Here is a 27,899-nt window from a genome sequence, read left to right on the forward strand (position 1 = left end):
GTACTATTTTCTAGATTCCACATGTAAATGATGTCATATAATATCTGTCTCTCTCAACACAGATATTTTTAAATGGGGAAAATACCTAATGATTTGAGGGAATCTATATACTATCTCAGTGGAAAATATAACTATTTTGTCTCCTGGGGCACATAACTTTTTTTTCTTACTTAAAAAAGGGTCCTCACACTTAAAAAGAAACCTCTGCTTTCAGTGAACGTTGGAAAATTTAGGTACAGAGACAGCTGGCTGGAGGGCAGGTGGAGCTGGCAGGAAGGGAGGGGCTCAGGGGGTTCAATGCAAACCACGTGGGCTGGTTACACAAGCGCAAGGCCTGGACCAGCCATGCAAGAAACAGCAGCTACCTCGACCACTCGCTCCAGGAAACAGGACCTGGCAAAATCTCCTCTGTCTCTACTTTTTTTTTTGGGGGGGGGTGGTCAATAACTGCTACTTAGTCCTGTAGCTAGCTGTTTCTCCAGCGTGCACTTCTCTCCACAGACACTTTTCTCTTTAAAATATTTTCTTAAGGAGAGACCAGAGATTAATGCAATGATGAACCCAGACTTTATCAGAAAGTCCCATAACCTCCTACACAGTCCCCTGGTGACTGTTCTCCTTCTCAGTTCAGTTAAGGCAGTCTCAGCAAGTTCTCCCACGGGTCACTCTCCGTCCCTGGGTCTCTCTCTAGTTCTTGCTTCTAAGCTTTGTCCAATGAACCCTCTCACCCTTAAGGCATATAGCATTCCTTTTTGTGATATTTCTCAACAGTTGGTGGAGAGGAAAATAAGTAAGTTTGGGGGTTTTTTTGGAGGGGGAATCCCAGCTCCACCACCTTACTCTTTGCAGCCCCTTGGGAAGCCTTATATCGCAAACACTGTGTCGTTTCTCCTGCGTCTCTAGCTTGCAGGACAAATCATGTCTTGGGGGTGAGGTGAAGGGTAGAGAGTGGGTAGGAGTGGTGAGGTTTTAATTGTGGCCTTTCAGAGAAATGCAAAACTGCCCTTACCCAGAAATGAGTTTGTCCTTCACAGTGATAAGTTTGCCACAGTGACAAGCTTCCCACTGTTTGGGAAGGAGAGAGCAAACCCACCCCAACTGTGGCACAGGGTGTCAGCACACACAACCGGATCCTGAGACCACTCCGCTAAAGACTAATTCTTTTTTTTTTTTTTTTTTTTTTATGGCTGCATTGGGTCTTCGTTGCTGCGCCGGCTCTCTCTAGTTGCGGCGAGCGGGGGCTACTCTTAGTTGTGGTGCGTGGGCTTCTCGTGACGGTGGCTTCTCTTGTTGTGGAGCACAGGCTCTAGGCACGCGGGCTTCAGTAGTTGCAGCACGTGGGCTCAGTAGTTGAGGCTCTAGAGCGCAGCCTCAGTAGTTTTGGCGCACAGGCTTAGTTGCTCCACAGCATGTGGTATCTTCCTGGACCAGGGCTCGAACCCGTGTCCCCTGAATTATCAGGCGGATTCTTAACCACTGCACCACCAGGGTAGCCCTAAAGACTAATTCTTGATGTTTCAGAGAAACATGATTCCCCAGGTCCCAGGGCCTCAGGAAGTGTAAACGTGTCCTCTGTATCTGCTGCAATGCAACCCAAGGAGCAGGTCGTGCAAGTCCCCAGACTCTGGTCCCTGCAAGGTTCCCAGAGGGGCCGATCCCTGCTGACTCCCCCTCACCTCACTTGGAAAAGCAGAGTTTTCTCCCTGGGTACCAAGCAAAAGTCCATCGCAAGATAAGAAAGAGGAATTTTTCCTCCTCACGAATCCTGACAAATTAATTTAAAAAGATGCTCTAGAAAAGAATGGCCAGAGGTGAGTGTGGTACAGGAAGCGTGGCAGCCACACTTGTGGACTTTGTTTTCAGGGGAGCGGGGAAAGGAAGGGAGAGATGTCTGGGTGCTCCCACCTTTCTCCCGTCATCTGCTTTCACTGGGTCTGCTGGTCTGGGGAAAAGCATTTACCTGGGCAAGTGTCATCCACTTCTGCACATTCCTTGGTTGGGACAGAGTGAACAAAGCAATAAATGGAGCTCTGGATCCCCGTCACCTGCAGGCCAATGACCTCTCTCTAAGCCATGGGCTAACTAAAATTAAAATGTTTATCTTATGTTACCAAGTAAATGTGTTCCTGTTTTTGCAAACCAAAGCGTATTTTAAAAGGACCTGGGGAGGGGCTTCCCTGGTGGCGCAGTGGTTGAGAGTCCGCCTGCCGATGCAGGAGATGCGGGTTCGTGCCCCAGTCCGGGAGGATCCCACATGCCGCGGAGTGGCTGGGCCCGTGGGCCATGGCCGCTGGGCCTGCACTTCCAGAGCCTGTGCTCCGCAACGGGAGAGGCCACAACAGTGAGAGGCCCGTGTACCACACACACACACACACACACACACACACACACACACACACAAAGGACCTAGGGAAATCTTACTATTTTAAAAAACAGGAATCACCAACTGTCAGCCAATCAAATCTCTTTGACTAACATAAAGTTTAAAAATTTTTGAAATATAAATGCCTCATGGATGGGGGAGGGGACACACAGGCTAATTTTCCAAACTCCCTACTGCTCTCTATCGCCTCTCTCCTGGCTACTTCACACATTCATTTTGCTTGTCGGGTCCCCAAAAGCTTTTAAGTAAGTGACTCTCTTATTTAAAGGAACATTCCTATATGTATTATATATTTTTATATATTACATATAATAGTCATTTTACCATGTGAACAAGCATTCTGAAGTATTTATAAATCTGGATTTGCACATATGGGGTTTTCTGGAAGCAGTTACATACACTGGTTCTTTTTTCTAAACAATTCCGTCGTTCCATCCCAGAAGCGGAGAGTTCGGTTAAGTCATTGCCTCATCTGACTCTAGTCTTCTTGTGCTCTTAAACTCTTACTGAAGTTGCCGACCTTCTGCTCCCCAAATGGGCAATTTCCATTTGGAAAAACAGGATAGTTATTTCAGTCATTTTTATAAACAAGCGGGAGATGCCTACTGCAGGGAAAAGAAGAGTGGGAGCAGCAGACTGGACCCACAGGGCTGCAGTGATGATGCCAGACACCTGGGCCTCCACCTCCACCAGCCAGGTACCAGGGACACGGCTGAGGAAGGACCGGCCGGAGCGGCTCCCACCCAGAGCAGGAGAGGAGGGGGCATCTGACTGTCCCGGGACTGACAGCCCACGTGGACGTGGCCCCCTGGTTGCCAGCAACTCTAGGTGATGCAGTCTGCCCACTGCCGCCTCTAGCTGGTCCCCCGGTTCAGACTGACCCTTAGACTGTGCTGCGGGAGAGGTAGGTCCTCAGAGGGAAGAGGTGTCGAGCATCCTTCTAATGGGACCAGAGGCAGAAAGTGCTCACCCCTACAGGAGCCCTCACTTCCTTCCTCACGGGGAGGACATCCACAGCCAGGCGGCCCCCTTCTTCCCTCCCTTCGCCAGCACAATACCCACATCTCCTTTCCCCAGACCAGAGTCACACTGGAGTCCTTCAGGCCAGGTCCCGGGGTCTTACAGGTTCTGGTTTTTGGAATTAAATGACTTGTGCGGTTGGCTCTGGAAAAAGCAGGGTCACGCGATTCAAGCCTGGGCAGGTCGAGGGTCTCAGTTCACCACCGAAATTCTTCTGTTTCTTTTACGGCTCTGCCAGGCCCCTTTCACAGGCTCCCAGCCCTCCTGCTAAATTGCTCCCTGGTGGCCTCCTGGCCTGGCGAAGGCTGCAAGGACAGAGGCCGAGCCGGGTGGCCGTGTGGCCTGGGCCGCCTCATGGGGGCTGCAGAGAATGCAGGTGACACACAGACGCCGGCAGGCTCCTTGGATTCTGTGGCCCCTGGCGAGTGTCCATCCCTCGACGGGTACTGACTGTAGGCCACTGAGTGCCTAGCACCACACAGGAGAGGACAACAGGCCCATAAGACGTCACTCCCCTAGGAATGCAGCATCGCCGTCCCTCCACCACGGTAGCCACTGGCCACTCGTGGCTACTGAAAGTTAAAATGACTCAGGACGTCCCTGGTCGTCCGGTGGTTAGGAATCGGCGCTGTCACTGCCGTGGGCCCGGGTTCAATCGCCGGTTGGGGAACTAAGACCCCACGTGCTGTGTGGAGCGGCAAAAAAAAGCTAAAATGACTTGAAGTTAAGCATTCCGGTCTTCAGTGGCAGTGGCCACATTTCAAAGGCTCAGTCCCCTCGTGGGTCTTGTGGCTGCTTTTTTTGTTTTTGGTTTTTTTTGCCACATCGCACAGCATGCGGGATCTTAGTCCCCCAAGCAAGGATCGAACCTGCGCCCCCTGAAGTAGGAGCGGGCAGTCCTAACCACTGGACCGCCAGGGAATTCCGTGGGTCTTGTGGCTTTTGTTGGGGACAGCTCAGGTCACAGAACATTTCCATCATCACAGGGACTTTACGGACCAAGCTGGTCTAGAGTGGCAGCCAGGCAAGTAAAACAAATCATCACCACCATCATCAAAACCACAAGCGCCATCTGAAATCTGTGAGTTAGTTACGTTTCGTGCAGTAAGGGCTATAACAGAGGTAACATGCAAGATACTACGGGCACATGGGTAGCAAAGGCAGCCAACCTAACCCACGGCCCAGGGTCACCACCTACCAGCCAGGGAGATAAACTTTCTATTCCAGTAACTTCTCATCCTTACAGTTAATCACTAGGAAAAGCAGATGCAGTAATGACATGGGGAGTAATTTCCCATCATCAGAACTAAATGACTAGCTATTTCGTATTTGCTACTCAGTATAGGAAACAGGTCAGACCCAGCGAAAATGCCAGAGAGTCATTCAAAGGAAGTTCTTTCTGTGACTCCAAATCAATTAAATTTTATCGAGCATCTACTACGTCTTGGTCACAGATGAGTGAAATTGTTCTTATCTTTCAGGGGCGGGGCAACGGGCCAGATTCCAATACTGAGCAGAGTAACACGTCACAGTGGAGGTACCAATGGCTGTCCAGCTGTTATCCTAGTAAGTGTATCCAATTATTAATCTTAAGAAAGACAGATTAACTCCTAAGGAGGGGATGCTTCATGATGGAGGTGGTGTTTTCTTTTTTCAATTCTTAATTAATTTTTGGCTGCGTTGGGTCTCCGTTGCTGTGCGCGGGCTTTTCTTTAGTTGTGGTGAGTGGGGGCTACTCTTCCTTGTGGTGCGCGGGCTTCTCACTGCGGTGGCTTCTCTTGTTGCGGAGCACGGGCTCTAGGCGTGCGGGCTTCAGTAGTTGTGGCACGCGGGCTCAGTAGTTGTGGCGCACGGGCTTAGTTGCTCCTCGGCGTGTGGGTTCTTCCCAGACCAGGGCTCGAACCTGTGTCCCCTGCGTTGGCAGGCGGATTCTCAACCACTGCACCACCAGGGAAGCCCTGATGGAGGTGGTGTTTGAACTTGTCCCTCAGAGGACGGGCAGGATTCCCACGGGCGGACATGGGAGGGGGAGGCCTTCCCACTGGACGAAGGTCAGAAACACGTAACGCATTTTGAGAATGACAAGAACATCATATAACAATTTCATGTCCAAAATTCAACTGTAGAAAACACAGAATGAGAAAGAGAGAGAGAGAAAACCCAAATTCAAGGAAAAACAAAAGTCATCAATTCCTGGCAAGGCGGGCTCCCTCATCCTGGGACCACCTGACTGAAGACCCCAGGACATCCCCCCACTCCAGGAGTCTGGGCCTCCGTCTGCAATCTGCAGGGCACCCAAGACACTCCAGCAGGAGAGAGGCAGCATCAGATCTGCCCTCAGGAAGGCTGGCGATGTTTGCTGTCTGTGGAGTGACAGCCCAGAGCTTGGGGCCCAGCTGGGAGGGCCGACCCCGCAGGAACACAATGAGTGCAGAAGGAGAAGCTTGTCAGCCCGCGTGGGCAGGACGGGAGGACGTATGGTCTGTGTTACACAGCCGTGAGGGCGGCAAATGGCAGGAGTGGGGACCAGCCACCAGCACAGGCCCTCAGACCGCCTGCCTTCGGTCACGGCTGAACTGAAATTAAGAATACTGATGGGAGAGGACTTCCCTGGCGGTCCAGTGGCTAAGACTCTGTGCTCCCAATGCAGGGGGCTGGGGTTTGATCCCCGGTCAGGGAACTAGATCCCGCATGCCACAACTGAAAAAAAAAAAAAAAGATCCTGTGTGCTGCAGCTAAGACCCGGTGCAGCTAAATAAATAAATAAAAATTAAACAAAATACTGATGGGAGCGTGTCTGTGTGTGGCTTTGGGGAGAGCTCACGATTTTCAGGCTCCTCTCCAAGCCTACATCGGGTGGTTGGGGAAGATTTGATCTCCACTGGATCCGGCCAGGTTGCAAACATGTCCTTGACCCGAGAGAGGCACCACAACTGAAAACACAAACGGCCTGAAGTGTGTCTACACCTACGAGGAGTCAGCAGCGATGCGTTTATTAAAATCAACAAAAATGATAGTTAATCGTAGAAATAAGTATTAATAACTTCTGCATCCCTGGGTACCTATGCATTTATTTGCTGAGATGTCACTTCACCCCATACGACATCTTCCCACTTGGGACCCTCACAGCTATTCGTGGCAGAGCTCACGGGCTGGTCACACGGCTCGATCACATTTTCCAGCGCTCAGATGTCCTAAAATGGTCATAGGACAGAGCTCTTCCTCGTGGAATGTCAGAAGAAATGATGTCGGCAACTCCCGAGTCTGGCCCATGAAAACCCCCCACAAGCTGTACCCCATGCTCCCTGCTTCTTCCAGCCTCCTGTGGACAAGCACGGAGGGTTCAAGGAGGACTAAAGCCAGAGTCACAGACAGAAGAAGCCGAGGTCCTGGAGTTGCTGCCTGGAGAGCTGCTGGCCGTAGGGAACATACATTTTGGTTTTCACAGGGGCTAGAAACGAACTTCTACAATTTTAGAGCCGATTTACAGCTGACACTTGTTCATGACAGGAGCTAGTATGAGCTTGACTAACACCAACTTTCACAGCCTATCCTACTTTGTATTAGACTCATGTATAGACTTCTAAAAATCCCCTTTCAGACTGTAAAGACCTCTGTGTATTTGGAGTTGCTCAAATGGTTGCTAAGTAAGTCTACCGAAGAGATGGCAACTGTGGTCAGGTGGCAATCCTCATTAAAAATACAGAGTGGGGAGGGATAAAGTGGGAGACTGGGACTGACATACACACACTGCTATCTATAAGATAGGTAACTAATGGGAACCTACTGTCCAGCACAGGGAACTCTACTCAACACTGTAATGACCTATGTGGGAAAAGAATGTAAAAAGGAGTTGATACATGTATATGTATAACTGATTCACTTTGCTGTACACCTGAAACTAACGTAACATTGTAAATCAACTCTAACAAATTTTTTTTTTTTTTTTTTTTTTTGCGGTACACGGGCCTCTCACTGTTGTGGCCTCTCCCGTTGCGGAGCACAGGCTCCGGACGCGCAGGCTCAGCGGCCATGGCTCACGGGCCCAGCCGCTCCGCGGCATGTGGGATCCTCCCAGACCGGGGCATGAACCCGTGTCCCCTGCATCGGCAGGCGGACTCTCAACCACTGCGCCACCAGGGAAGCCCTAACAAAAATTTTTAAAAAATACAGAAGGGCATCCAGACACACAGTCGTCTAAGGACAGAGAGTGGATGGGAAAACAGGCCTGGATTCCCGTTTTTTGAGGCCTATGACATTTTGTCTGTCTGGAAAGACAGTAAAGCACAACATCCTAGAGATATTAAAAAAGCAAAGCAAGCATAATCCTATTCTAAGCTATTCACCTACAGCAAGACCTAAGCAGCAGCACGTTGTGTTTTCCTAACGCAGTTCTAGCCCTTCATACTTGGGACTCCAGACACACCTGCTCTACAACCCTGAGGTCTCATGGAGATGATGAAGGGCTGAACCACATAAGCCCTAAAGTCCTTTCCAGCCCTCACAGCCCTGGCATCTACTGACCAGTCCACCAATCCAGTTAAATTGGTTTATTAAGTCTATTAGGCAATTTATTATGCTTTCAAAATAGTCTAAAAAATTTCCAACCTTTCATGAAGGTAAAGCCTAATAAAACACTAAAGTAATTTTTAGTTCTGAATAACAAAAGTTAATTAAGATGATTGGATAGTGTCATTTAAAAAAAAATCTCATCTTGTGATAGGTAAAAAATATTATCTCATTTTGGGCTTCCCTGGTGGCACAGTGGTTAAGAATCCGCCTGCCAATGCAGGGGACACAGTTTCGAGCCCTGGTCCGGGAAGATCCCACATGCCGTGGAGCAACTAAGCCCCTGCGTCACAACTACTGAGCCTGCACTCTAGAGCCCGTGGGTCACAACTACTGAGTCTGCACTCTAGAGCCTGTGAGCCACAACTACTGAGCCCGCAAGCCACAACTACTGAGCCCGCGTGCCACAACTACTGAAGCCCGCGTGCCTAGAGCCCGTGCTCTGCAACAAGAGAAGCCACCGCGATGAGAAGCCCGCGCACCGCAACGAAGAGTAGTCCCCGCTCGCTGCAACTAGAGAGAAAGCCCGTGTGCAGCAACAAAGACCCAACACAGCCAAAAATAAATAAATAAATAAATAGATAAATAAATTTATTTATTTTAAAAAATACTATTTCATTTTAAACTGCATTTCTTTGATTATTCACAAGGGCAGACGCGTTTAGATGATTCCTAGGCATTTGTATTTCCTCTTTCATATGTCATTTAGTTTTAAGATGAGGACACTTCAGCAGGATCACATCTTTCAGCCAGCGGCCAACTGAGGGAGGCCAGAGGATCCTGCCCAGAACTGTCACCAGCTCTGGGGACAGAAGTGTAGGACTCCTCGCCTTGGTTCAGCTCTGCATCTCTGAGCACACACCTGACTTTCATTATGTGTTAAATGCAATGGAAGCACAGCATCAGCGGCGAGTAGGGGTCCATATTTATTCTCTTTCTGTGACAGCCACATCCGACGAAAGAGAAAAACAGAGTTACAAATTCCACCCAGGATCTGGAAAGCCAGCTGGGCTGCTGGAGCTTCTTTTTCCTTCTCCATGAATAAACATTCTACAGAGGAGCCCTGAACAACCAATGCCTCTAATCGTGTGTGAGGCAGACAGGCCCCCAGACTCCACTAGCCAGGTGACACTGGCTTTGCCTGGCGGACTCTAGCCCCAAAAGGTGTTTTTGCCAAAGAAACCCTGTGACTCTGTAACTGGATACGGGCTGAAGTCACTCAGAGGGCGGAAGTGTTGAATCAGGGGGCATTTTCTGGCTCTGCTGTTTTCCCCGAGCTAACCATGCTCTGTGGCCACAGCCCTGTCCCAACATCACCCGCTGGGTTCCACCCGCAAAATAAAACAAGACTGTGGGTTTCGAAAGCAGCTAGAAATTTCGTTTACAGAAGCGGATTGAAGTGCTCACCGCCGCCGCCGCAGCAGATCTACTAAAATTGGAAAGACACAGAGAAGATCTATATCTTCTGTGCGCACCTTCGATACTAGCACGGCCTCAGCAAGGGTGATGCAAATTTGTGACAAGGTCCCTATTTTATATGTCGGTTATACCTCAGTAAAAAAGCAGATTTTAAAAGCTGCCAGAGAGGGAAATTCTAATGAGGACCCTCATTAGATGGGTCTCACGCCCAGTAGCCAGTGCCCCCAAGTTCAAGTCCAGGACATAGGCAGGAGCCTTCTTGCTCCTCTGCAAAGGGCCTCACCCTTGCAGATGCCACCATGTGGGGTGTCAGGGACTGGCAGGCCAGCTGGGTCTGGCGCTCTGACGTGTGTCACGGCTTTCCCGTGGTGCCCTTGTCCTCCTTGTGGCACAGAGCGGCTGCATCCCCTGCCCCGCAGAAAGGCCTGTGTTTTTCACCCACAGGAACGTGAACATGAATCCCGATGACAATTTCCAGCTTAAAATGGCCGGACCCCTAGGAAAATCTCAGTGATAAAAGGTACTCGTGTTTGTGTCAAGAGAAACCACACACCCAACCTGAAAAGCCAGTATCGACAACCAAAATGACAATGGAAAACTGCACAGCAGAACCACCAAGTATAATGTCACCCGACTGGGCTCCATAGGGAACAGCGTGGAGCACGCTACGGCAACGATGAAATGACTGTATTTTTCCAACATTACGGAAACATCCTGAAAGAAGGAGGCAGACCTAGGAAGGTCTGTGCGTTCTCTGTCCCACTTCCTGGCCAGTCCCGGGGTGCTCCCCATGACACAGAGTCTCTGATCTAGGCTTTAAAAAATAGCTTCCCTTTCCCTCTCTCTCTCACTCTACTCCCCACCCGCAACACAGATTAACCAAAGAGAAGTGATCAGACTGAAAGAATATTTATCGAGTGCCAACTGCATACACTGTACCAGGGGCTTCGGGGTGTGGCTGAGCAGAAAGCAAACTCCCTGCCCTGGCTCAGCAAGTGCAGCCAGGCCAGAAAGGTCCAGGGAGGGTGTGGCAGTTACTGGGCAAGGGTGGCCGCAGGGCTGCGGGGTAGGGTTGAGGCAAAGCGCCCGGCCCTTTTCAATTCCAGCCGCCGCAGAATCTCTACCTGTTTGATTGGCCCGTTGGATAAGCAGAACTTGTGACCGTTTGTACGCAGAGAAGTAAACCTCCCTCGACCTGTTAAGCCCCCTCTGACTTAAACAAACAAACAGCTTTAAAAAAAAAACCTGAAACAAACTATACATAGAGTAAAATCCACAAATCTTAAATACACAGCTTGATGAATACTGACATTTGCCTCCACCCATGAAACCACCACCCAGACCCAGATGCTCTAACCACGAAGCGAACCAAACTGGTATATGCTGCAGAAAAATGCAGAATAGAATCTGGTGGATCTCTGATACGCCTTTTTCAAGTTGTTTTATTGCTGTTGTTGATTTGATTTTGATGTTTAGAGATAGTTTACTCTTTTTTTGGGAGGGGAGAGAGTGGGGTAGGTCCACTCAGGCAGGAGCTAGGAAACAGTCTCCTGACAGGCACTCACCCAGGATGGAAGATTCTGCTTGTTTAAGCTTTCAGGATCCCTAACATCTAAGAAATGTTTAAGAAAACATTCAGACTCCCACCTAATGCTGCCATATATTTGCATCCTTCCTGTTTAGAAAGGGGTGTGAAGCAGCTCAACTTTCAGATGGAATCTGGGTGCTTTCTCACGTAGAACACCGCAGACTTAATCCCTGCAACTTTTATTTTTTAATTTTTTTGCGAGCCATTGCTTTTCCTGGGAGAATAGCAAATGACAGAAGATATTATTTTCAGGTCTTCAACTCTCCCTTTTCCAGCTTTGTCTTAGAATTTAAATGAACAGAATAAAAAAAAATTTTTTTTTAAGGAAAAACAAAACAGAGAATTCCCTGGCGGTCCAGTGGTTAGGACTCAGCACTCTCACTGCTGGGGGCCAAGGTTTGATCCCTGGTCGCAGAACTAAGTTCCCACAAGACCAAGTCATACATCGCGGCCGGGGCGGGCGGTGGCGGGGGGGGGGGGGGGGGGAAGCAAAACAAAACAAACACCTCCCACCCTCAGTGTGGAACACGATCCATGCATCAGAATAGAACCACCTGCTCTCTCCCAGAGCCAAGGATAATTTAAGATGATCTAATTTAAACCATGGGATTCTTTGTTGTTTTTTTCTTTTTTCAAATTGAAGTATAGTTGATTTACAATATTGCGTCAGTTTCAGGTGTACAGTTTAATGACTGAGTATTTTTGCAGATTATACTATACGTTATTACAAGATAATGGGTGTAATTCCCTGTGCTGTACAATATATCCTTGTTGCTTCTCTAGTTTATGTTGGTTTGGCCAAAAAGTTCGTTCGGGTTTTTCCCTAAGATGTTCCAGAAAAACCCAGACAAATTCTTTGGCTAATCAATATATAGTCGTTTGTTAATCCCATACCTCTAATTTGTTCCCTCCCCTCTTCAACCATGAGATTCCTTATGGTGATTCAGGATTAACAAATGCTCAAATCTGAAGCACTTCCTATCTTATACTATAGAACACAGAAAAATATTAGCATGTGAATTCACGTAGTAGCCACGGCTTTCCGGCGGTGTTTGCAGTAAATGCTACGTTTATATGGAACATTATGATGGGCCGGTAGTAGCCTAAGGAAGCAGATGGGCCGTTTCTAACGTGAAGCGCCGCACAGGCGCTGCTGCGGTCACAGCGCAGCTCACTCACTTCCGCTCTGCCTGCTAGGACAGCTTCTTAGCTTACATATGAGTTTTCAAAGTATGTCAAACTTTTAACATCTATACATAAAATTGGGAGAATGGAGAACCAGGCAAAAAGGGGATCCCAAAGGTGGGGATTCCCGTTTCCCCACAGCACTTTTTCTTTTAAGATATTTTACAATTTATTTCTTATTTCTTCATTTACCCGCCCTCCACCCAGCACTTTTAACAGCCGCTCCCACCGTCGCTCTGTCTGGAGTGGCTGCTCTTCCTCGCCTGCTGCGCTTTATCAATTAGCATCCCCGTCACTTAGTGCCACACTGTGAGCCCATGTCTGTGGACTTCTGCCCACGTCTGATTATCCTTCCAGACGCACAGAGTTTTAGTGAAACATCATACAAAGGCAAGCCTGCGTGCGGGGTTCCCAGAAGCTGTGCGGGCCCAGGAAAGACCCCATGACTTTGAGAAGGTCACTTCTCATTTGCCGCCTTGTTTTCTCCACTTGTAAAACCCGGTGCTGTCCTCACACGTCCTCACGGCGCCCTTGAGGCTTCAAAGGGAAGCATCGTCCAATCTCTAGGTTTCCCTCTTCTGCCCAAATGCTGACGGCTTAGTCCCCGCAACCAACTAAATCAAGGAATTCTTTTTTTTTTTTTTTTTTTTGCGGTACGCGGGCCTCTCACTGTTGTGGCCTCTCCCGTTGCGGAGCACAGGCTCCGGATGCGCAGGCTCAGCGGCCATGGCTCACGGGCCCAGCCGCTCCGCGGCATGTGGGATCTTCCCGGACCGGGGCACGAACCCGTGTTCCCTGCATCGACAGGCAGACTCCCAACCACTGAGCCACCAGGGAAGCCCAGTCAAGGAATTCTTGATGGTCCACAGCAGGCATGGACAACTTGAAAGAGTTACCTGAACTTTTCAGCTTTAAACAGTACTGTTTAAAAATAAACAGCAAACAACAAACGAAGAACCTCACTGAGTTCAGAGCTGAGACAAATTTTTCCAGCTTTAGGGACAGTGTGGACAGGGTTTCCGTGCTGTTTTCATGCCCTGACACAGGGGGGAAGCCACGCTCGGAGTTAGTGGCCTCTTTGGGAACGACTGGCAATCACGAAAGCTGTGGATCCCATGATGTAAAGATGCGATTTTTATCTCCAACTATCTTCTCTGGGGTGTGAAGGGTTAACACCAGCAAGGTGAGATTTTGCTTTTGTACCCCTTGAGTTTCTGGCTGTCTTTTTTTAAACCTTTAACCCTATCCTCTTGACAGAAAAGGGGACCTGGCTGTGAACTCGGCATCAGGGCCGACCCTTAGTCCTCCTCGGGGTCTGACATGATGTAAGAAACGTAAATGCTCTGGTTCATCCAAATAGGGCTTTTTTCCAGCAAAGCCTGGCTCAGTGCCAGCACCCTTCCAGAAGGGAATAACCTTCCAACTCCGGCCCCGTAAGGCTGCAGACAGCAGAGTCCCAGGCCCCATACGGAGTTACAAAGCAGTTCTGAGTAGGAGGGATCTTAATCCCCTCCCTGCCTTTGAAATATTTATCAAGATATGACAGACCTATCCTGACACAAGTGACCTTTCCCGGCAGAGAGAACATAGCCTCAGGCCGGGGAGAAGAAGTCAAGCCAGCTGTCCACCCAGGTGGTGAGAGTTTGGAATTTACTCAGCCCTTGTGAGTCCCACGGCCTGTGCCTACTTCCCTTGGAAAAGAGAACTGAAACTGGTTAAAAATAGCTCTTCTCCAACCCCACCAGCCCTCTGCACTGAAGCTCCCGAGAGAGCCCGGGGTGCAGCACCCACGCTCACAAACGAGAAACAGCGCTCGGTAAAGATGGATACGCGCTCTGTTTATGTAAATAAGTTCATTTATTTCACTCTTTTAGATTCCACATATAAGTGATATCATACAATATTTGTCTTTCTGACTTACTTCACTTAATATGATAACCTCTAGGTCCACCCATGTTGCTGTGGAAATAGACTCACAGACACAGAAAACAAACATAGGGTTACCAGAGGGGGTGGGGGGAGGATAAATTAGGAGCTTGGGATGAACAGATACACACTACTATGTATAAAACAGATAAACAACAGAGGCCTGCTCTATAGCACAGGGAACTATATTCAATGTCTTGTAATAACCTATAATGGAAAAGAATCTGAAAAAGAATAGATACATACTGTGTACATACATGTGTACGTATATACATAGATATGTGTGTATGTACATATAGCTGAATCACTCTGCTGTACGCCTGAAACTATACTGTAAATCAACTACACCTCAATTAAAAATAAAAGGTTAAAAAAACCGATGCGTAGGCGCCCCTCCTCTCTCCAGATGTTCTGCCTTTCCCACCTCCGCCTTCTCTGCAGGAGTAAACTAATCCTTATTCCCAGAGCACTTTGCCCTCTTCTGATCCTGCCCTTCTCTCCTTGCCCTTGGCCACACTCCTCTTTTCCCAGCACTGCCCCCCTGCAGCCCCCCCAAGTTCCCTGAGGGTCTGCTCACCCAGAGGTCACCTGTACCTAGAGGGAGGGGCTGTTCCTCGGATAAAGGGCTAATACGGAAGTAACCACTAGAGGGTGACATAATTACACACAAGCGGCTTCCTGGGGCCTGAGTGAGGCCGGCGCCGGCCAGGCGTCCCGCTGGAGGCCCGGAGACGGAGCCAGGCGTGAGCACGTCACCCCAGTGAGCACACTCACAGTGGTGCCCGCAGGCTCCGCCCTCGCAGTCTCTGTGTCTCATACACACACACACAGACCCACTTTGGCCGTCTACCAACCAGGGCCTTAGGCGTTGCACACGGAAGCCACCCCTCGTCATGGCCCATGACCGTTCATGGCGGGTCGGCATCTCAGTCACTAGCAACTGCTGCTTTCATAGACACTCCTTGTTTGGTGTCGCACAGCAACTGCACCCTAGCCAGGTGCGCTGACAAACTTAACATGCATCCTCAGGGCAGAGGAGCAGTGATATACAGAGTGGCTCTAGGTCTAGACCATGGCGTTGAAATCCCGGTTCTGTGGGCCGGATCGTCTTGAGCACTTACCTCTGTGCCGTGGTTTCCCCACCAGGAAACAGAGGTAGTAATGGAACCTACTTCACAGTCGTATGGGTGGATCTATGGGAGGAAGAGCTGAGTCATACTCGTAAAGACCTTCAAAGAATGTCTAACACATAATAAATGTGCAATAAATAGCAGGTATTCTGGGGACTTCCCTGGTGGTCCAGTGTCTAAGACTCCCCGCTTCGACTGCAAGGGGGCTGGGTTTGATCCCTGGCTGCGGAGCTAAGATTCTGCGTGCTGCGTGGTGCGGCCAAAAAAAGAAAAAAAAAAAAAACAACAGCTATTTTGCCGATGGCCAGGAGCCGTACTAGGAGGTTCCGTGCGTTATCCCGTTCAACCCTCGCAAAGCTCCCAAGATAAGAGCATCACTAGTCCTGTTTTACAGACAAGAAAACCGAGTCTCCAAGTGATGAAACAGCTCGTCCAAAGTCACAGAGCTGATAAGTGATGAAGTCAAGGTTTTGACCCCAAATCTGTCTGACTAAAAACCCACGTTCTATCACTGCCTCACGGGGAAAACTTCGGACTTCACACCAGAGACTCAAAGGCAAAAGATGGTGTGGGGGGGACATAATTATTTTAAATATTATTTGTGTTTTACTAAAAAAGGAGAGACTTCAAGAAGTATAATTTCACAAAAGTTTTAAATCAGGAGAAGGAAAACCAGGAGGTGGGAGGTTCCAGCAGTACCTGGGAAACCCACTGGATGTGCAAATTCTCGGCACCACCCCCCCCCCCCCCAGACATCTGACTCAGAGACCTTCGAAGTTACTCTGATACACATGCAAGTCGGAGAAGCCCAAGAAAGCATGAGAGCTGGTGATGCAAACCTAGGTCAGAGGAAAAAGGATGGATGTGTGTCTGGCTGACTCCGAGTCTGGGACTGTCTCTCGCTTTTCTGAATGGAGCACGACCCTTTCCGACTCAGGGAGGAGGGAATGAGGGGCACAGAGACAGGGGGCTCCCCCGACGTGAGGGACCATCTCATCACGCTCTTGTGTGTGTGCTGTTTCCGCTCCTTTAACCTGCACATTTCTTAAAAACAGGAAATGACATTTTTAAATGCTTAACTTTCAGTAAGGATGTATATGTACAATTCGGGGGCACATCCACGTGGGGCTTTTTTTGATGGTTCATTTATAAAAGAAAAAACCAGAACAGTGTTTATTAGCTCCCTCCTAAAGGCCAGGTTCCCCCGAGGGCCCTCCCTTTCCCCTGCGTGGTTTTTCTCAATGAGTTGTCACCACAGTTCCGTGACCAGGAGTGACTTTTCACTTTATAGATGAGGAAATTGTAGCTCAAAGCGCTGAAGCCACCCTGCCAGAGGGCACGCAGGCATAATGGAAGAGCCGGGACTCCACCGCACAACTTGGGCTGCAAGCCTGGGGGGCACTTAACTCCTCAGGACACCGCCTGGGGAACAGCCCTGTGTCAAGGGGCCTCGAGTCACGGGCACCTAGGGGAGCCCCCCTCGGACCTGGGCCGTCCCAGGGGTCAGTCAATGTCTCAGTGGTCCCCTCTTCACTGCCCCCAGGGTGTGAGGCACCAAGCTCTATTGTCGGGCAAAACGAGGAGAAAGACAGCTGATTTAAAATAATTTTTTCCCAAGGCAATCTCTGTTCTAGAAACAGTAGCCAAGTCCAAACCATGAACTAAGAATTTCTGACTTCAGATGCCAAATTCCAGTTCCAGATAGACAACAGTTAAAATAAAGTTTCTTATTCTTGAAAGAGAATAAAGAGAAAAAGCTAAGAATTCTTTGAAAAGGTGACTCTTTTTGGGGGCCCACGTCGCACGGCTTGTGGGATCTTGGTTCCCCGACCAGGGGTTGAACCCGGGCCCTCAGCAGTGAGAGTGCAGAGTCCTAACCACCGGGCCGCCAGGGAATTCCCTGAAAAGGAAATTTTCAATATTCTTCAATACTGAAGAATCAGAACAATGTATGACAATGTATGTTTGCTATTATGGCATTCTTATTTTTTCCTAAACTAGTAAGGTAAAGCCAGCCTGTTCTCTAAATAAATTTCCACCCTATGTAATGACTTTCCTCTCATCAACACTATTCAAATTCGAGGCTCCTCTGTAGTGGTCCTCTAAACTGAGAACATTTTATTTATAACCATCACTCCATTGGCACTTACCCCACTGATAATACGGAAACCATTTTGTGGCGCGTTGCTGGGTCCTGAGTCCTAAGAAGCAGACATACCCTCTGCATCTTTGTCTACTCCAGGGCACAGAGCCGTGCGCACCAGCTGTAGGAACATTTCCTGAACGATCACATGATTGAAAACCCACCTTCCCAAGCGTTCAGTACTTGGAAATGGCTACATTTTCAATATGGCTCGTTTTATTTTAGGGTTGTCATAGCTACCTGCTTGGTAACAAGTACCTAAGGTGTTTGTTAATAATAACTGATACTTGGGGTTATTCAATCAAAGTATTTCTAATCCTTTGGTCGGGCACCTGAAAATATGAAGATATACGTTAGGCTTCCCTGGTGGCGCAGTGGTTAAGAATCTGCCTGACAATGCAGGGGACACATGTTCAAGCCCTGGTCCGGGAAGATCCCACATGCCGCGGAGCAACTAAGCCCGTGCACCACAACTACTGAGCCCGCGCTCTAGAGCCCGCAAGCCACGACTAGTGAAGCCTGTGCGCCTAGAACCTGTGCTCTGCAACAAGAGAAGCCACTGCAATGAGAAACCCGTGCACCGCAACGAAGAGTAGCCCCTGCTCGCTGCAACTAGAGAGAGCATGCGCGCAGCAATGAAGACCCACGCAGCCAAAAAAAAAAATTAAATAAATAAAATTTTTTTTAAATAAAATATATGTTACAGTTAACACTCAAAAGTTGCAAACAACATATTTCAAATGCAGCCGCATTTCCAGTGTAAAAGGAGGGGGTGTCCATTCATCCGGGGGCGATTATTAATAGCACCCCATCTCTTTCGCATGAGTTTTTCCAGTTTGTACATGAAAGGGCACAGTCATCCTCAGGAGAGGGCTCCAGCTACCCAGACCTCAAGCCCTTATTTTTATTGGGGTGGATAAAGCCCTTGTTTACAGGATACAATGAACTAATAATTTGGGAGAGAGTAAACAAATATTTTGGGGTGTTCCGGCAACTTGCTGACGTGAGGACAATTTTCACCTATTTTTCCTATTTATTTACATCTTCATCTCACAGTGTTGGTTCTGTTTAAATCTTTTCATTTTTAATTGTGGTAAAATATATGTAACGTAAAACTTACCACCTTAACCATTTTAAAGTATACAATTCAATAGTGTTAAGTACATCCACATTGTGCAACAAATTTCCAGAACTTGTTCATCTTGCAGAACTGAAACTCTGTGCCCCCAAACAGCTCCCCTCCCTCAGCCTCTGGCAGCCACCCTTCTACTTTCTGTTTCTGTGATTCTGACTATTCTACATGCCTCATATAAGCGAAATAATACAGTATTTGTCTCTTTGTGAGTGGCTTACTTCACTCAGCATGACGTCTTCAAGCTCCCTCCATGCTGTGGTGTGACGGGACTTCCTTCCTTTTTAAAGGCTGAATAATATTCCGTCATAGGGAGAGACCGCCTTGTGTTTATCCGTGATCTGTGAGGGACACTTGGGTTGCTCCTACCTTTTGGCTGTTGCAGACAATGCTATGAACTTGGGTGTACAAATGGTGCGTCTAGACTCCGCTTTTATTTATTTTTGGTATATGCCCAGAAGTGGAATTGCTGGATCATGAGGTAGTTCTATTTTTAAGTTTCTGAGGAGCCTCCGTACTGTTGCCCACAGCAGCCGTACCATTTCACATTCCCACCAACAGCACGCCAGGGCTCCAATAGCTCTACCTCCTCGCCAACACTTGTTATTTTCTGTTTTATTCATTGTAGCCATCCTAACGGGTATGAGATCATATCTTATTGTGGTTTTGATGAGCATCTCCCTAATGCTTAATGTTGAGCATCTTTTCACCTGCTTGCTGACCATCTGTATGTCTTCTTTAGAGAACTGTCTGTTCAAGTCCTTTGCGCATTATTCAGTGAGGTTGTTCTGTTGTTGTTTCTAGTTAAATCTTCTCTTTGCACTCAGTGAATCAAGTCCTCACTATGTCTTACCTTTTCTCTAATCAAAAGGTGCCCCAGGATACTCTCCTGCTTAGAATTACTTAGGAATAGAGAGAATGTTGCCTTGAAGTGGGGAAGTAGTTGGAAAGGCACGATCTTATAAACCTCAGATATCCATTGTTATTGGTGGTCCAGAAAAGTTTTGACATGTATGAAGTCTTTTGTAAAGAGATTATATAATTGTTATCGTTCTCATTCGCTTCAGTTCAACCACGTTTACAGAGCGCCTACTGCGAGGCATCCACTGTGCCATGGACACATTAGAGTTAACATAAAACACACACAACCTGTTTTAACTCCTTTGATCCAACGCCCACCAGCTAGACTCTGGGTCACTGTTTCTGGACATCTACATTCTGTTTTCAAAAAAAATAAATTTTATTTAATTTATTTCTATTTTTGGCTGAGTTGGGTCTTCGTTGCTGCACACAGGCTTTCTCTAGTTGCGGTGAGCAGGGACTACTCTTTGTTGCAGTGCGCGGGCTTCTCATTGCGGTGGCTTCTCTTGTTGCGGAGCACAGGCTCTAGGCGTGTGGGCTTCAGTAATTGTGGGTCGTGGGCTCTAGAGCGCAGGCTCAGTAGTTGTGGCACACGGGCTTAGTTGCTCTGCGGCAGGTGGGATCTTCCTGGACCAGGGCTCGAACCCGTGTCCCCTGCATTGGCAGGCGGATTCTTAACCATTGCACCACCAGGGAAGCCCTGGACACATATATTCTTGAATGAGGAGTTTAAAAGCCACGGATCTCTTCTGATCTTTCCTGCCTCTCTGTGTGAGGAAGCATACATCCTTTTTTTTTTTTTTAATATTTATTTATTTGGTTGTGTCAGGTCTCAGTTGTGGCTCGCAGGCTCCTTCGTTGAGACATGCGGGCTCCCTAGCTGTGGCATGACAACTCTTAGTTGCGACATGCATGTGGGATCTAGTTCCCTGACCAGGGATTGAACCCAGGCCCCCTGCATGGGGAGCGTGGAGTCCCAACCACTGCGCCACCAGGGAAGTCCCAGGAAGCATACATCCTTAAGTAAGCCTCATCTTTGGGTTGGGCCTCACAATTTTCCCAGGCCCCACCCAGATGAAAAACACACCCTATCTAAAAAAACAGTGTCTTCAAAATTCTTGGTAAAGTTCTAGAGACTCTGTACACAGGGCTATCACCTCTGCTCTAAACAGAAGTTCAGAACTCATTCAGAAAAAAACTTCACCTCGGTTGCAAGCTGCTGAATCGTATACAAAGTCTCGACCTGGGCTCCAAATACAAGTGGCTGTCCACGGGCCCCTCTACGTTGATACACATCTTCTCCAGACCACCAGTCTCTGGCCCATAATTCCCTCCACCTATTTTTGTGTCCTAAATCACAGCCTAAACTGAAACCCCCAAGAAGCCAGCGCACGTGAAACTATCCCTATTCTCGGGGTTGCATTAGGAACAATGCGAAATGTCGGGCTGAGACAGGGCTCAGAGAGGCTCATGGTTTCCCAGAGGGTAACGGTTGAGAAGATCCCTGGAGATTAGCCAGTCAATCTGCCCTAGTGAAACACAAGGAAACTGAGCCGCAGAAAAGGGAAACACTTCCTCCATGCCCCAGACTCAGCAGAGGGCTCACCTGATGCCACTCTGTTTCCCCACTAATGTGCATTTTCTAAGATACTTCTTGATGTTTATTCTCCTGTTTATTGAACGTGAACACAATCATATTGCTGAAAATCTTTGTCGTATATTTGAATGCCTTACATAAAAGGCCCTGAATTAATACCACTCTAGAGTTAAACTCAAGAAAAAACTTCGCGAGAGCTAGGAGCAGGTGGTCAACTTCTCGAGAAAGTGCTTCCGGGCACATCTGAACTACTTTTTCAGACTTGAGAGCGGCAGCGGGTCTGGAGGAGGGGCACGGCTAACCAAGCCCCTCCTCTTCAGGTCAGCCCCCCCACGCCCCCCCATTGGTGGTCTAGCACTTTGTTTTGCGACCAGGAGGATTAAGGTTTTGTGGATTAAGACCTTGATATCAACACAAACACATCTACATCCACAGAACAACAGGAAAAGTCACTTCACGTAGCGCGTTAGGTAAAAGTTTACGCGGCAGTGACTGAGACCAGTGTACGCCTAGATGCAGCCCAGGAGAAGAGTGCCAACCCAGGTGCAGCGCAGAACTGAGACTCTCACTGCACAGCACATTTGGAATCTTCTAGACGACCAACACAACCCTACGTGATTCCAGGAGGGTTACAGAAATCTCTGGGCCTTACACCACGTGCACCGTGGCTGAAGGATTTTGCTTCTGCATTTCCTGATTTAGGAACAGGGGAGGTGGGCGGCAGTCTAAAGAGGTACTACGCCTATTACCTATCTGTATGCATTTGGCCCGCTACTGGTCTCCTGGGCAAAAGAGAAGTGGCCAAAAGGGAACCTCATATACTGAACATGGAACCCAGTCAAACCTCGTTCAGGTTCTCAAAGAATCAATGAAACCATTCCCCCGTTTTGATAGCTGAACCAGGCTGTCTTACATCTTGTTGTGCGGATCCACAAATTCCTTCAAAACACAGAGGGTCATTTTCTGGCTCCAAAATCCTTGGTTTGAAGGTAATTAAAATGAATCTCTTCTGAAACCCTATCCTCTGAGTGGGCATTTAAGACCCAGGAGCCACGCTCTAGACTGGAGCATTCCATGGTTCCAGAGAACAGCTTGTAAACGAACAGACATTTGCTGGAGCATCTTAAACCAAGCCCAATCGTCACTCTGTTTTGTCAAAAGATAAAATTGTATCGGCACATACGAACACATTGTCGGCACAACTGGGCCCTTCATCGTCTAAGAGGCTGACAAGAAAGAAAGCGGTGGCGATAGGGTTGAGGTGAAGCTGCTCCCTCCGGGCGAGAGGCAGGCGGAGGCGACGCGGCGCAGCCCAGGGCTGCCGGCCGAGTGCGGAAGCGGAGGAAGTTGTGATGCATAAGGAGCCGAGGGAGCGCACTGGCGGCGGTGTCTGGAAACACCCGGAACATGCTAGAAGGAAGTGGTAATGGCTAGATCCAGAGTGCGCACTGGGGGGAGGCCGTGCTCGGCTAAGGGACGCGTGGGTAGTCCTGAGTTTCTCCCCAGTTCAGGGCACAAGACTGGAGAGAAAGGAGCCGTGGGAAGCCGCCCACTGGGGTGGACCGAGGAGGTGGCAGCACAGACGCGCGGCGGGGCCCCGGGGACGGAGGCGGGGAGGAGAGCGGGGCGGTCACCGAGCAGCGGTCCGGGGAGGAGGGTCTTGCGGGAGGATAAACGGAGCGGGCGGGAGGCTGGGCCAGGAGCGCGCGGGGAGGCCTCGGACCCGGCGGCGCGGAGCCTAGACGCGGGCCGGGCGTGGCCGGCAGCTCCCCGCGGTCGGTGGAGGCGGCGGAAGCGGTGGCGGCTGGCCCGGCCGGCGCCCCGACGGCGCGCACAGGGTTAACCCGCGGCGGGCCGGCGCTCGGTTTCCAGGACAACGCCGGCAGTTCCGGCGCGCAGGCTCGTACCATCGCGCGCGCGCGGGGGAGCGCGGGGGGCGGGAGCGCGGAGGCGCGGAGAGCAGCGGGTCCGGCCCGGACGCCCCCGGCGCGGCCGCCGCTCGCCCCGGGTCGGCTCCGCGCGCGCGCTCCGTGCCGGCCGGCGCTGCCCCGCGCGCGGACGCGGGGGCCGAGCGCGCGCCGGCCCGAAGTCCCCCCGCCGGGGCGGCCGAGTGCGGGCGGCCCGCTGGCAGCTTTGAAAAGCGGGCGAGGACAAAGGCGGCCGCAGCCTCCCGGCGCCCAGCCCGAGCGCGCAGCCCGGCCCGCGCGGCGCCGGAGGATGCGGCCGGGGGCGCGGCGGCGGCGGCGGCGGGGCGGCGCGGGCCGGGCGCGGCAGAGCTGAGCCCAGCAAGGGCCGGGCTGCGGGGGCGCCCGCCCGGGATGTGAGCGCCGAGCGCGCCGGGCGGGCAGGGCGGGCAGGGCGGCAGGAAGGACGCGCGGACGGGAGGAGGAGCGGCGCCGAGCCGGAAGGCGGGAGGCGCGTCCGTTGGGCCCGCGGCGCGGCCGGCCAGCCGCCTCGTCGCTCGGGCGGGAGCGGGGCCCGCGCCTCCTCCCCGACGCCGCGGGGAGGAAGATGGAGACGCACATCTCGTGCCTGTTCCCCGAGCTGCTGGCCATGATCTTCGGCTACCTGGACGTGCGCGACAAGGGGCGCGCGGCGCAGGTGTGCACGGCCTGGCGGGACGCCGCCTACCACAAGTCGGTGTGGCGGGGGGTGGAGGCCAAGCTGCACCTGCGCCGGGCCAACCCGTCGCTGTTCCCCAGCCTGCAGGCCCGGGGCATCCGCCGGGTGCAGATCCTGAGCCTGCGCCGCAGCCTCAGCTACGTGATCCAGGGCATGGCCAACATCGAGAGCCTCAACCTCAGCGGCTGCTACAACCTCACCGACAACGGACTGGGCCACGCGTTCGTTCAGGAGATCGGCTCACTGCGCGCCCTCAACCTGAGCCTGTGCAAGCAGATCACCGACAGCAGCCTGGGCCGCATAGCCCAGTACCTCAAGGGCCTGGAGGTGCTGGAGCTGGGCGGCTGCAGCAACATCACCAACACCGGCCTCCTGCTCATCGCCTGGGGCCTGCAGCGCCTCAAGAGCCTTAATCTCCGCAGCTGCCGCCACCTCTCGGACGTGGGCATCGGGCACCTGGCCGGCATGACGCGCAGCGCGGCCGAGGGCTGCCTGGGCCTGGAGCAGCTCACGCTGCAGGACTGCCAGAAGCTCACGGATCTGTCTCTGAAGCACATCTCCCGGGGGCTGACGGGCCTGAGGCTCCTCAACCTCAGCTTCTGCGGAGGCATCTCGGACGCAGGCCTCCTGCACCTGTCGCACATGGGCAGCCTGCGCAGCCTTAACCTGCGCTCCTGCGACAACATCAGTGACACGGGCATCATGCATCTGGCCATGGGCAGCCTGCGTCTCTCGGGGCTGGATGTGTCCTTCTGTGACAAGGTGGGGGACCAGAGCCTGGCTTACATAGCGCAGGGGCTGGACGGCCTCAAGTCCCTGTCCCTCTGCTCCTGCCACATAAGCGACGATGGCATCAACCGCATGGTGCGGCAGATGCACGGGCTGCGCACACTCAACATCGGGCAGTGTGTACGCATCACGGACAAGGGCCTGGAGCTGATCGCTGAGCACCTGAGCCAGCTCACCGGCATCGACCTGTACGGCTGCACCCGCATCACCAAGCGCGGCCTGGAGCGCATCACGCAGCTGCCCTGCCTCAAGGTACTCAACCTGGGCCTCTGGCAGATGACGGACAGTGAGAAGGTCAGGTGAGGGCGGCAGCACCAACTCCCCCGGCCCCGCCCTGTTCGTCCTCCTGCCACCGCCGCGGCCCCCGCGCTCACTCAACACGCACACGTAGACCCAGAGCATTGCCGGGGACGCGGTGGGGGCGATGACGCGGAGCCCCAGTCTCGTCCTCCCCTCCCCCCCCCCGTTGCGTCCGGGGTCCCTCCGCCACCCACACCCCCTCCTTTTCCCCGAGATGCGGAGAAGGACTCGCCACCCACCAGCCACTCCTCCCAGCAGGGGTTTGGAGGACGGACTGAGCTACCGCACCCCCGCCGCGCCGCATTTGGAAACGGGGGTGGGGAGTGGCCAGTCCTTTCAGCCCTGGGGAGCTGGGGAAAATGTCTGCCTTCACGCAAGCTTTCATTTGAATACTGTGATCTGGTTTTTATTTCGAAACGTATAAAAGCAAACCCAACTACAACGGCCTTTTCACCCTTCTTCCACTTCGTAACTAATCCCAGTCTCTCGTCATCAGTCCTTTGACAGTACTCTGCTACCCACGCTCATTTCATTTGTATTGTCTTTTTTTATTTTTTTGAAGAAAGTTGACATCATGGTCTCTTTTTTTTTCTGCTGAGTATAGTCTATATATTATATATATATATAAATTATATATATATGTGTGTGTGTATATATATATATACATATATATATATATATGTGTGTGTGTGTGTGTGTCTGGCTACCTCGTTTTAGTTTACTTTTTTCTCTGAAGCCCTGGAATTCTACAAGAGAGATATTTTGAGACTGAAACATTTTTGTGCCTGGACTGGACAGATGCCCATCGGGTTTGTACATCTTTTTTGTTTTGGCTTCTTCCCAAACCCCATCCACCCCGTGTATCCCACTTCACATTCCGACTCTGCTTTCCTTTTTCTCCTTGTCCATAGGGATTTGAGGGCCCAGCCGTGATCCTAAATCTTGACTTAATTTATAGCACAAATGTGTGGGAGACGTGAGAGTTGGACTGTTTCGTTTTTTGTTATTTTGTGTGTGTGTTTGAGATGCAGATTGTGTCTTGAAAATGATGATTATATATGCAGATTCTGCCCTGCCCTCCCTCTCTTGCAAGTTTCCCCACGAAAAGGTCACACAGTGAGGGTTCCTGTTGGGAGCGGAGGAGCTTCCAGAGCCCCCGGGGCTGAAATGTGAAGGGGAGGAGACTGAAATTCATGTCTTATCTCTGTTCTGTTAATAAAACGGGAGTTTGTGGGTTTTTAAAAATTCTGTTTCTAAATGGAGGAGTAGATGCCTTTATTTTGATGGGGGTTGGGACTTGGGGCTTTAAAAAAAAAAATCACTTTTGTGTAGGATGTACATTTTCGTTGGATTTTTTTGGTTTATTGTTTTTTAGAATCCTCCACAGCAACATGCGAGACCATGGAGTAAAAGAAACCCAGAGACCTTTATCAATTAATTGTACTGTTTGTGAATTTGTATAAATAATAACAAAGATCCTCTTAAAACGTTTATATTCTTACAGTAAAAGGTTAAACTGATATTTATATAATAAAAGAGGAAATATGAAGTATGTTTTTGAAAAAAAAAAAAAACCAAAAACAAAAGCCTTGTATCTGTGCATTATTTTTAAGGCGGTGTGTGTTTGGGTCCAGGCCACGGTAGGAGGTGCTGTTTTGTGTCTCTGAAGTAAAAGCATAAGATGCAGAGTTCCGCGCAGCCTGTGCGGTGTGAGCTCACGGTGAAAAATTTATCCTGTATGAGGTTCACCACTGACATCTACATGTTTTGTTGCTAGAAATGGGATTGGAATGGAGGTTTATATAACTTCTGGTTCTGAACTGTCAACAACATGGAAATTTAAAGAAACTTAACAAAATGAAACTTCTTCTTAAACCAGATTTGTAAGAGTCACAGTTTCACCAGGGTGGCCAGTTTTTCTCCACATGGACGTGAGATCTAGGGTGATGTTCAAGAAATGCGTCCTGAGATGTGGAAGTGGGAAGAAAGATGGGTTTCTTGACCCTGAGCGGGTGTGGGGAGGCTGCGAGGGGGCGGGGAGGGCGCCAGGGCCATTGTTGGGAAAGTTAAGGGCGCTCAGTCATGCGGACTGCGGCTCAGCGCGAGCAGTGCGGCAGGGCGGGGGCTCGGGCCCCTCCTTAGCATTCCCCGCCAGCCCCGCCAGCGCCGCCGGGTTGGACACTTTCCTGGGGGCGGGGAGGCCGGCCTGGAGTTCTTGCACATTTGCATTTTAAGAAGGCGGCCACTCGAACCCCGGTGAGGGTTCTTAGACTGAATTGGGGCTGAATACCAACAATTCCAGCAAAGAGCTCCCTTTGGTAGACAATAACTAAATCATCTGACACCCTGTGGTTGGGCTGTGGAAACGGAAGTGTATAAATGCGCCAGCAGTGGGGTTTTTCATATTCTTGTTTCGCAGAGGTCTGTCTTACTTGTTTTTGAGGGTTTTTTTTTTTTTTTTTTTTTTATACTGATCCCAGGAAGAGCCGATAAGAATAGCACAAAACTTTCCTGGATCAACACCTCTTTCCAGGAAGAGAGCTAGAACCAGGTTTCTCTTGGGTAGGACTGTTTTGTAAAGTTTCCAGGCTTGCTGTACGGGCCTGTCACAAAAGCTGCATTGTTCCTTCTTGGAGAGCCACCACAAGTGGGTCTAATGGAGCCTGACACTAGATCCATCTTCCTTTTCTTTGGGGAAGGTGTGGATCTCTTTCTTCCCTCTTAGGTTACAGTGCTTACTGCCTGGAAAAAAAAAAAAAGTGTGAACCCTAGTAAGAAGAGACTCTGAATCAGGGTCAGCTTTCTGATTTAGCATTTGCCTCTACAGCACACGAAGCTTCCACAAGCTGTGAGTTCCTATTTTTCTTCTTGCAAGAGATCGTGTGGCTGTGCAGATTCAGTCAGTAAGAATCTGGGCACCTCCTACGTCTTAGGCTCTGTGCTCACCTCCTTCATTTAATACAGAAAGTAATCCTACCAGCTATAACTGGAAGGTTTTCTGTTTCTCTGCTTTGTCTTGGTTTTTAAATATAAGCTTGACTCAAGGCTGGTAAATTACTGTTTGGAAGTTAAGATCACGGGCCTGGTGTCCTCATCCTGAACTGGGCAGAGTTTAGAACGTATCTCAGTGTCTCGGGAAAGGTGAGTAAACCTCCTTGCATCAGTCAGAGGTGACTGCTTACCCCTCAACCTTTTTTGACAGAAAGTACTGCTCGCCTAAAGCCAGCCACTAAGT

At 50.2% G+C, this 27,899-nt stretch overlaps 2 protein-coding genes and 1 pseudogene across 2 annotated transcripts in view; 2 read left to right on the forward strand and 1 right to left on the reverse strand.

Moving 5' to 3' along the window:
* The window catches only part of WNT5B (Wnt family member 5B), a 94,514-nt gene that overhangs the window by 22,720 nt on the left and 43,895 nt on the right, over window positions 1-27,899 (reverse strand). The gene's annotated exons all lie outside the window — the stretch shown is intronic.
* Window positions 9,382-9,508, forward strand: LOC137203036 (U6 spliceosomal RNA; annotated as a pseudogene).
* On the forward strand, window positions 23,093-26,250 carry FBXL14 (F-box and leucine rich repeat protein 14). The gene has a single exon (XM_067756007.1). It carries the CDS (start codon window positions 23,465-23,467, stop codon window positions 24,665-24,667), a length of 1,203 nt encoding a protein of 400 aa, XP_067612108.1. The 5' UTR covers window positions 23,093-23,464; the 3' UTR covers window positions 24,668-26,250.

The sequence above is a fragment of the Pseudorca crassidens genome, chromosome 11, assembly GCF_039906515.1.
Source record: "Pseudorca crassidens isolate mPseCra1 chromosome 11, mPseCra1.hap1, whole genome shotgun sequence".
In the NCBI taxonomy this organism is placed as follows: domain Eukaryota; kingdom Metazoa; phylum Chordata; class Mammalia; order Artiodactyla; family Delphinidae; genus Pseudorca; species Pseudorca crassidens.

What these genes read in the sequence shown, in the direction of transcription:
- FBXL14 (XM_067756007.1), top strand. Translation starts at nt 23,465, where the DNA reads ATGGAGACGCACATCTCGTGCCTGTTCCCCGAGCTGCTGGCCATGATC.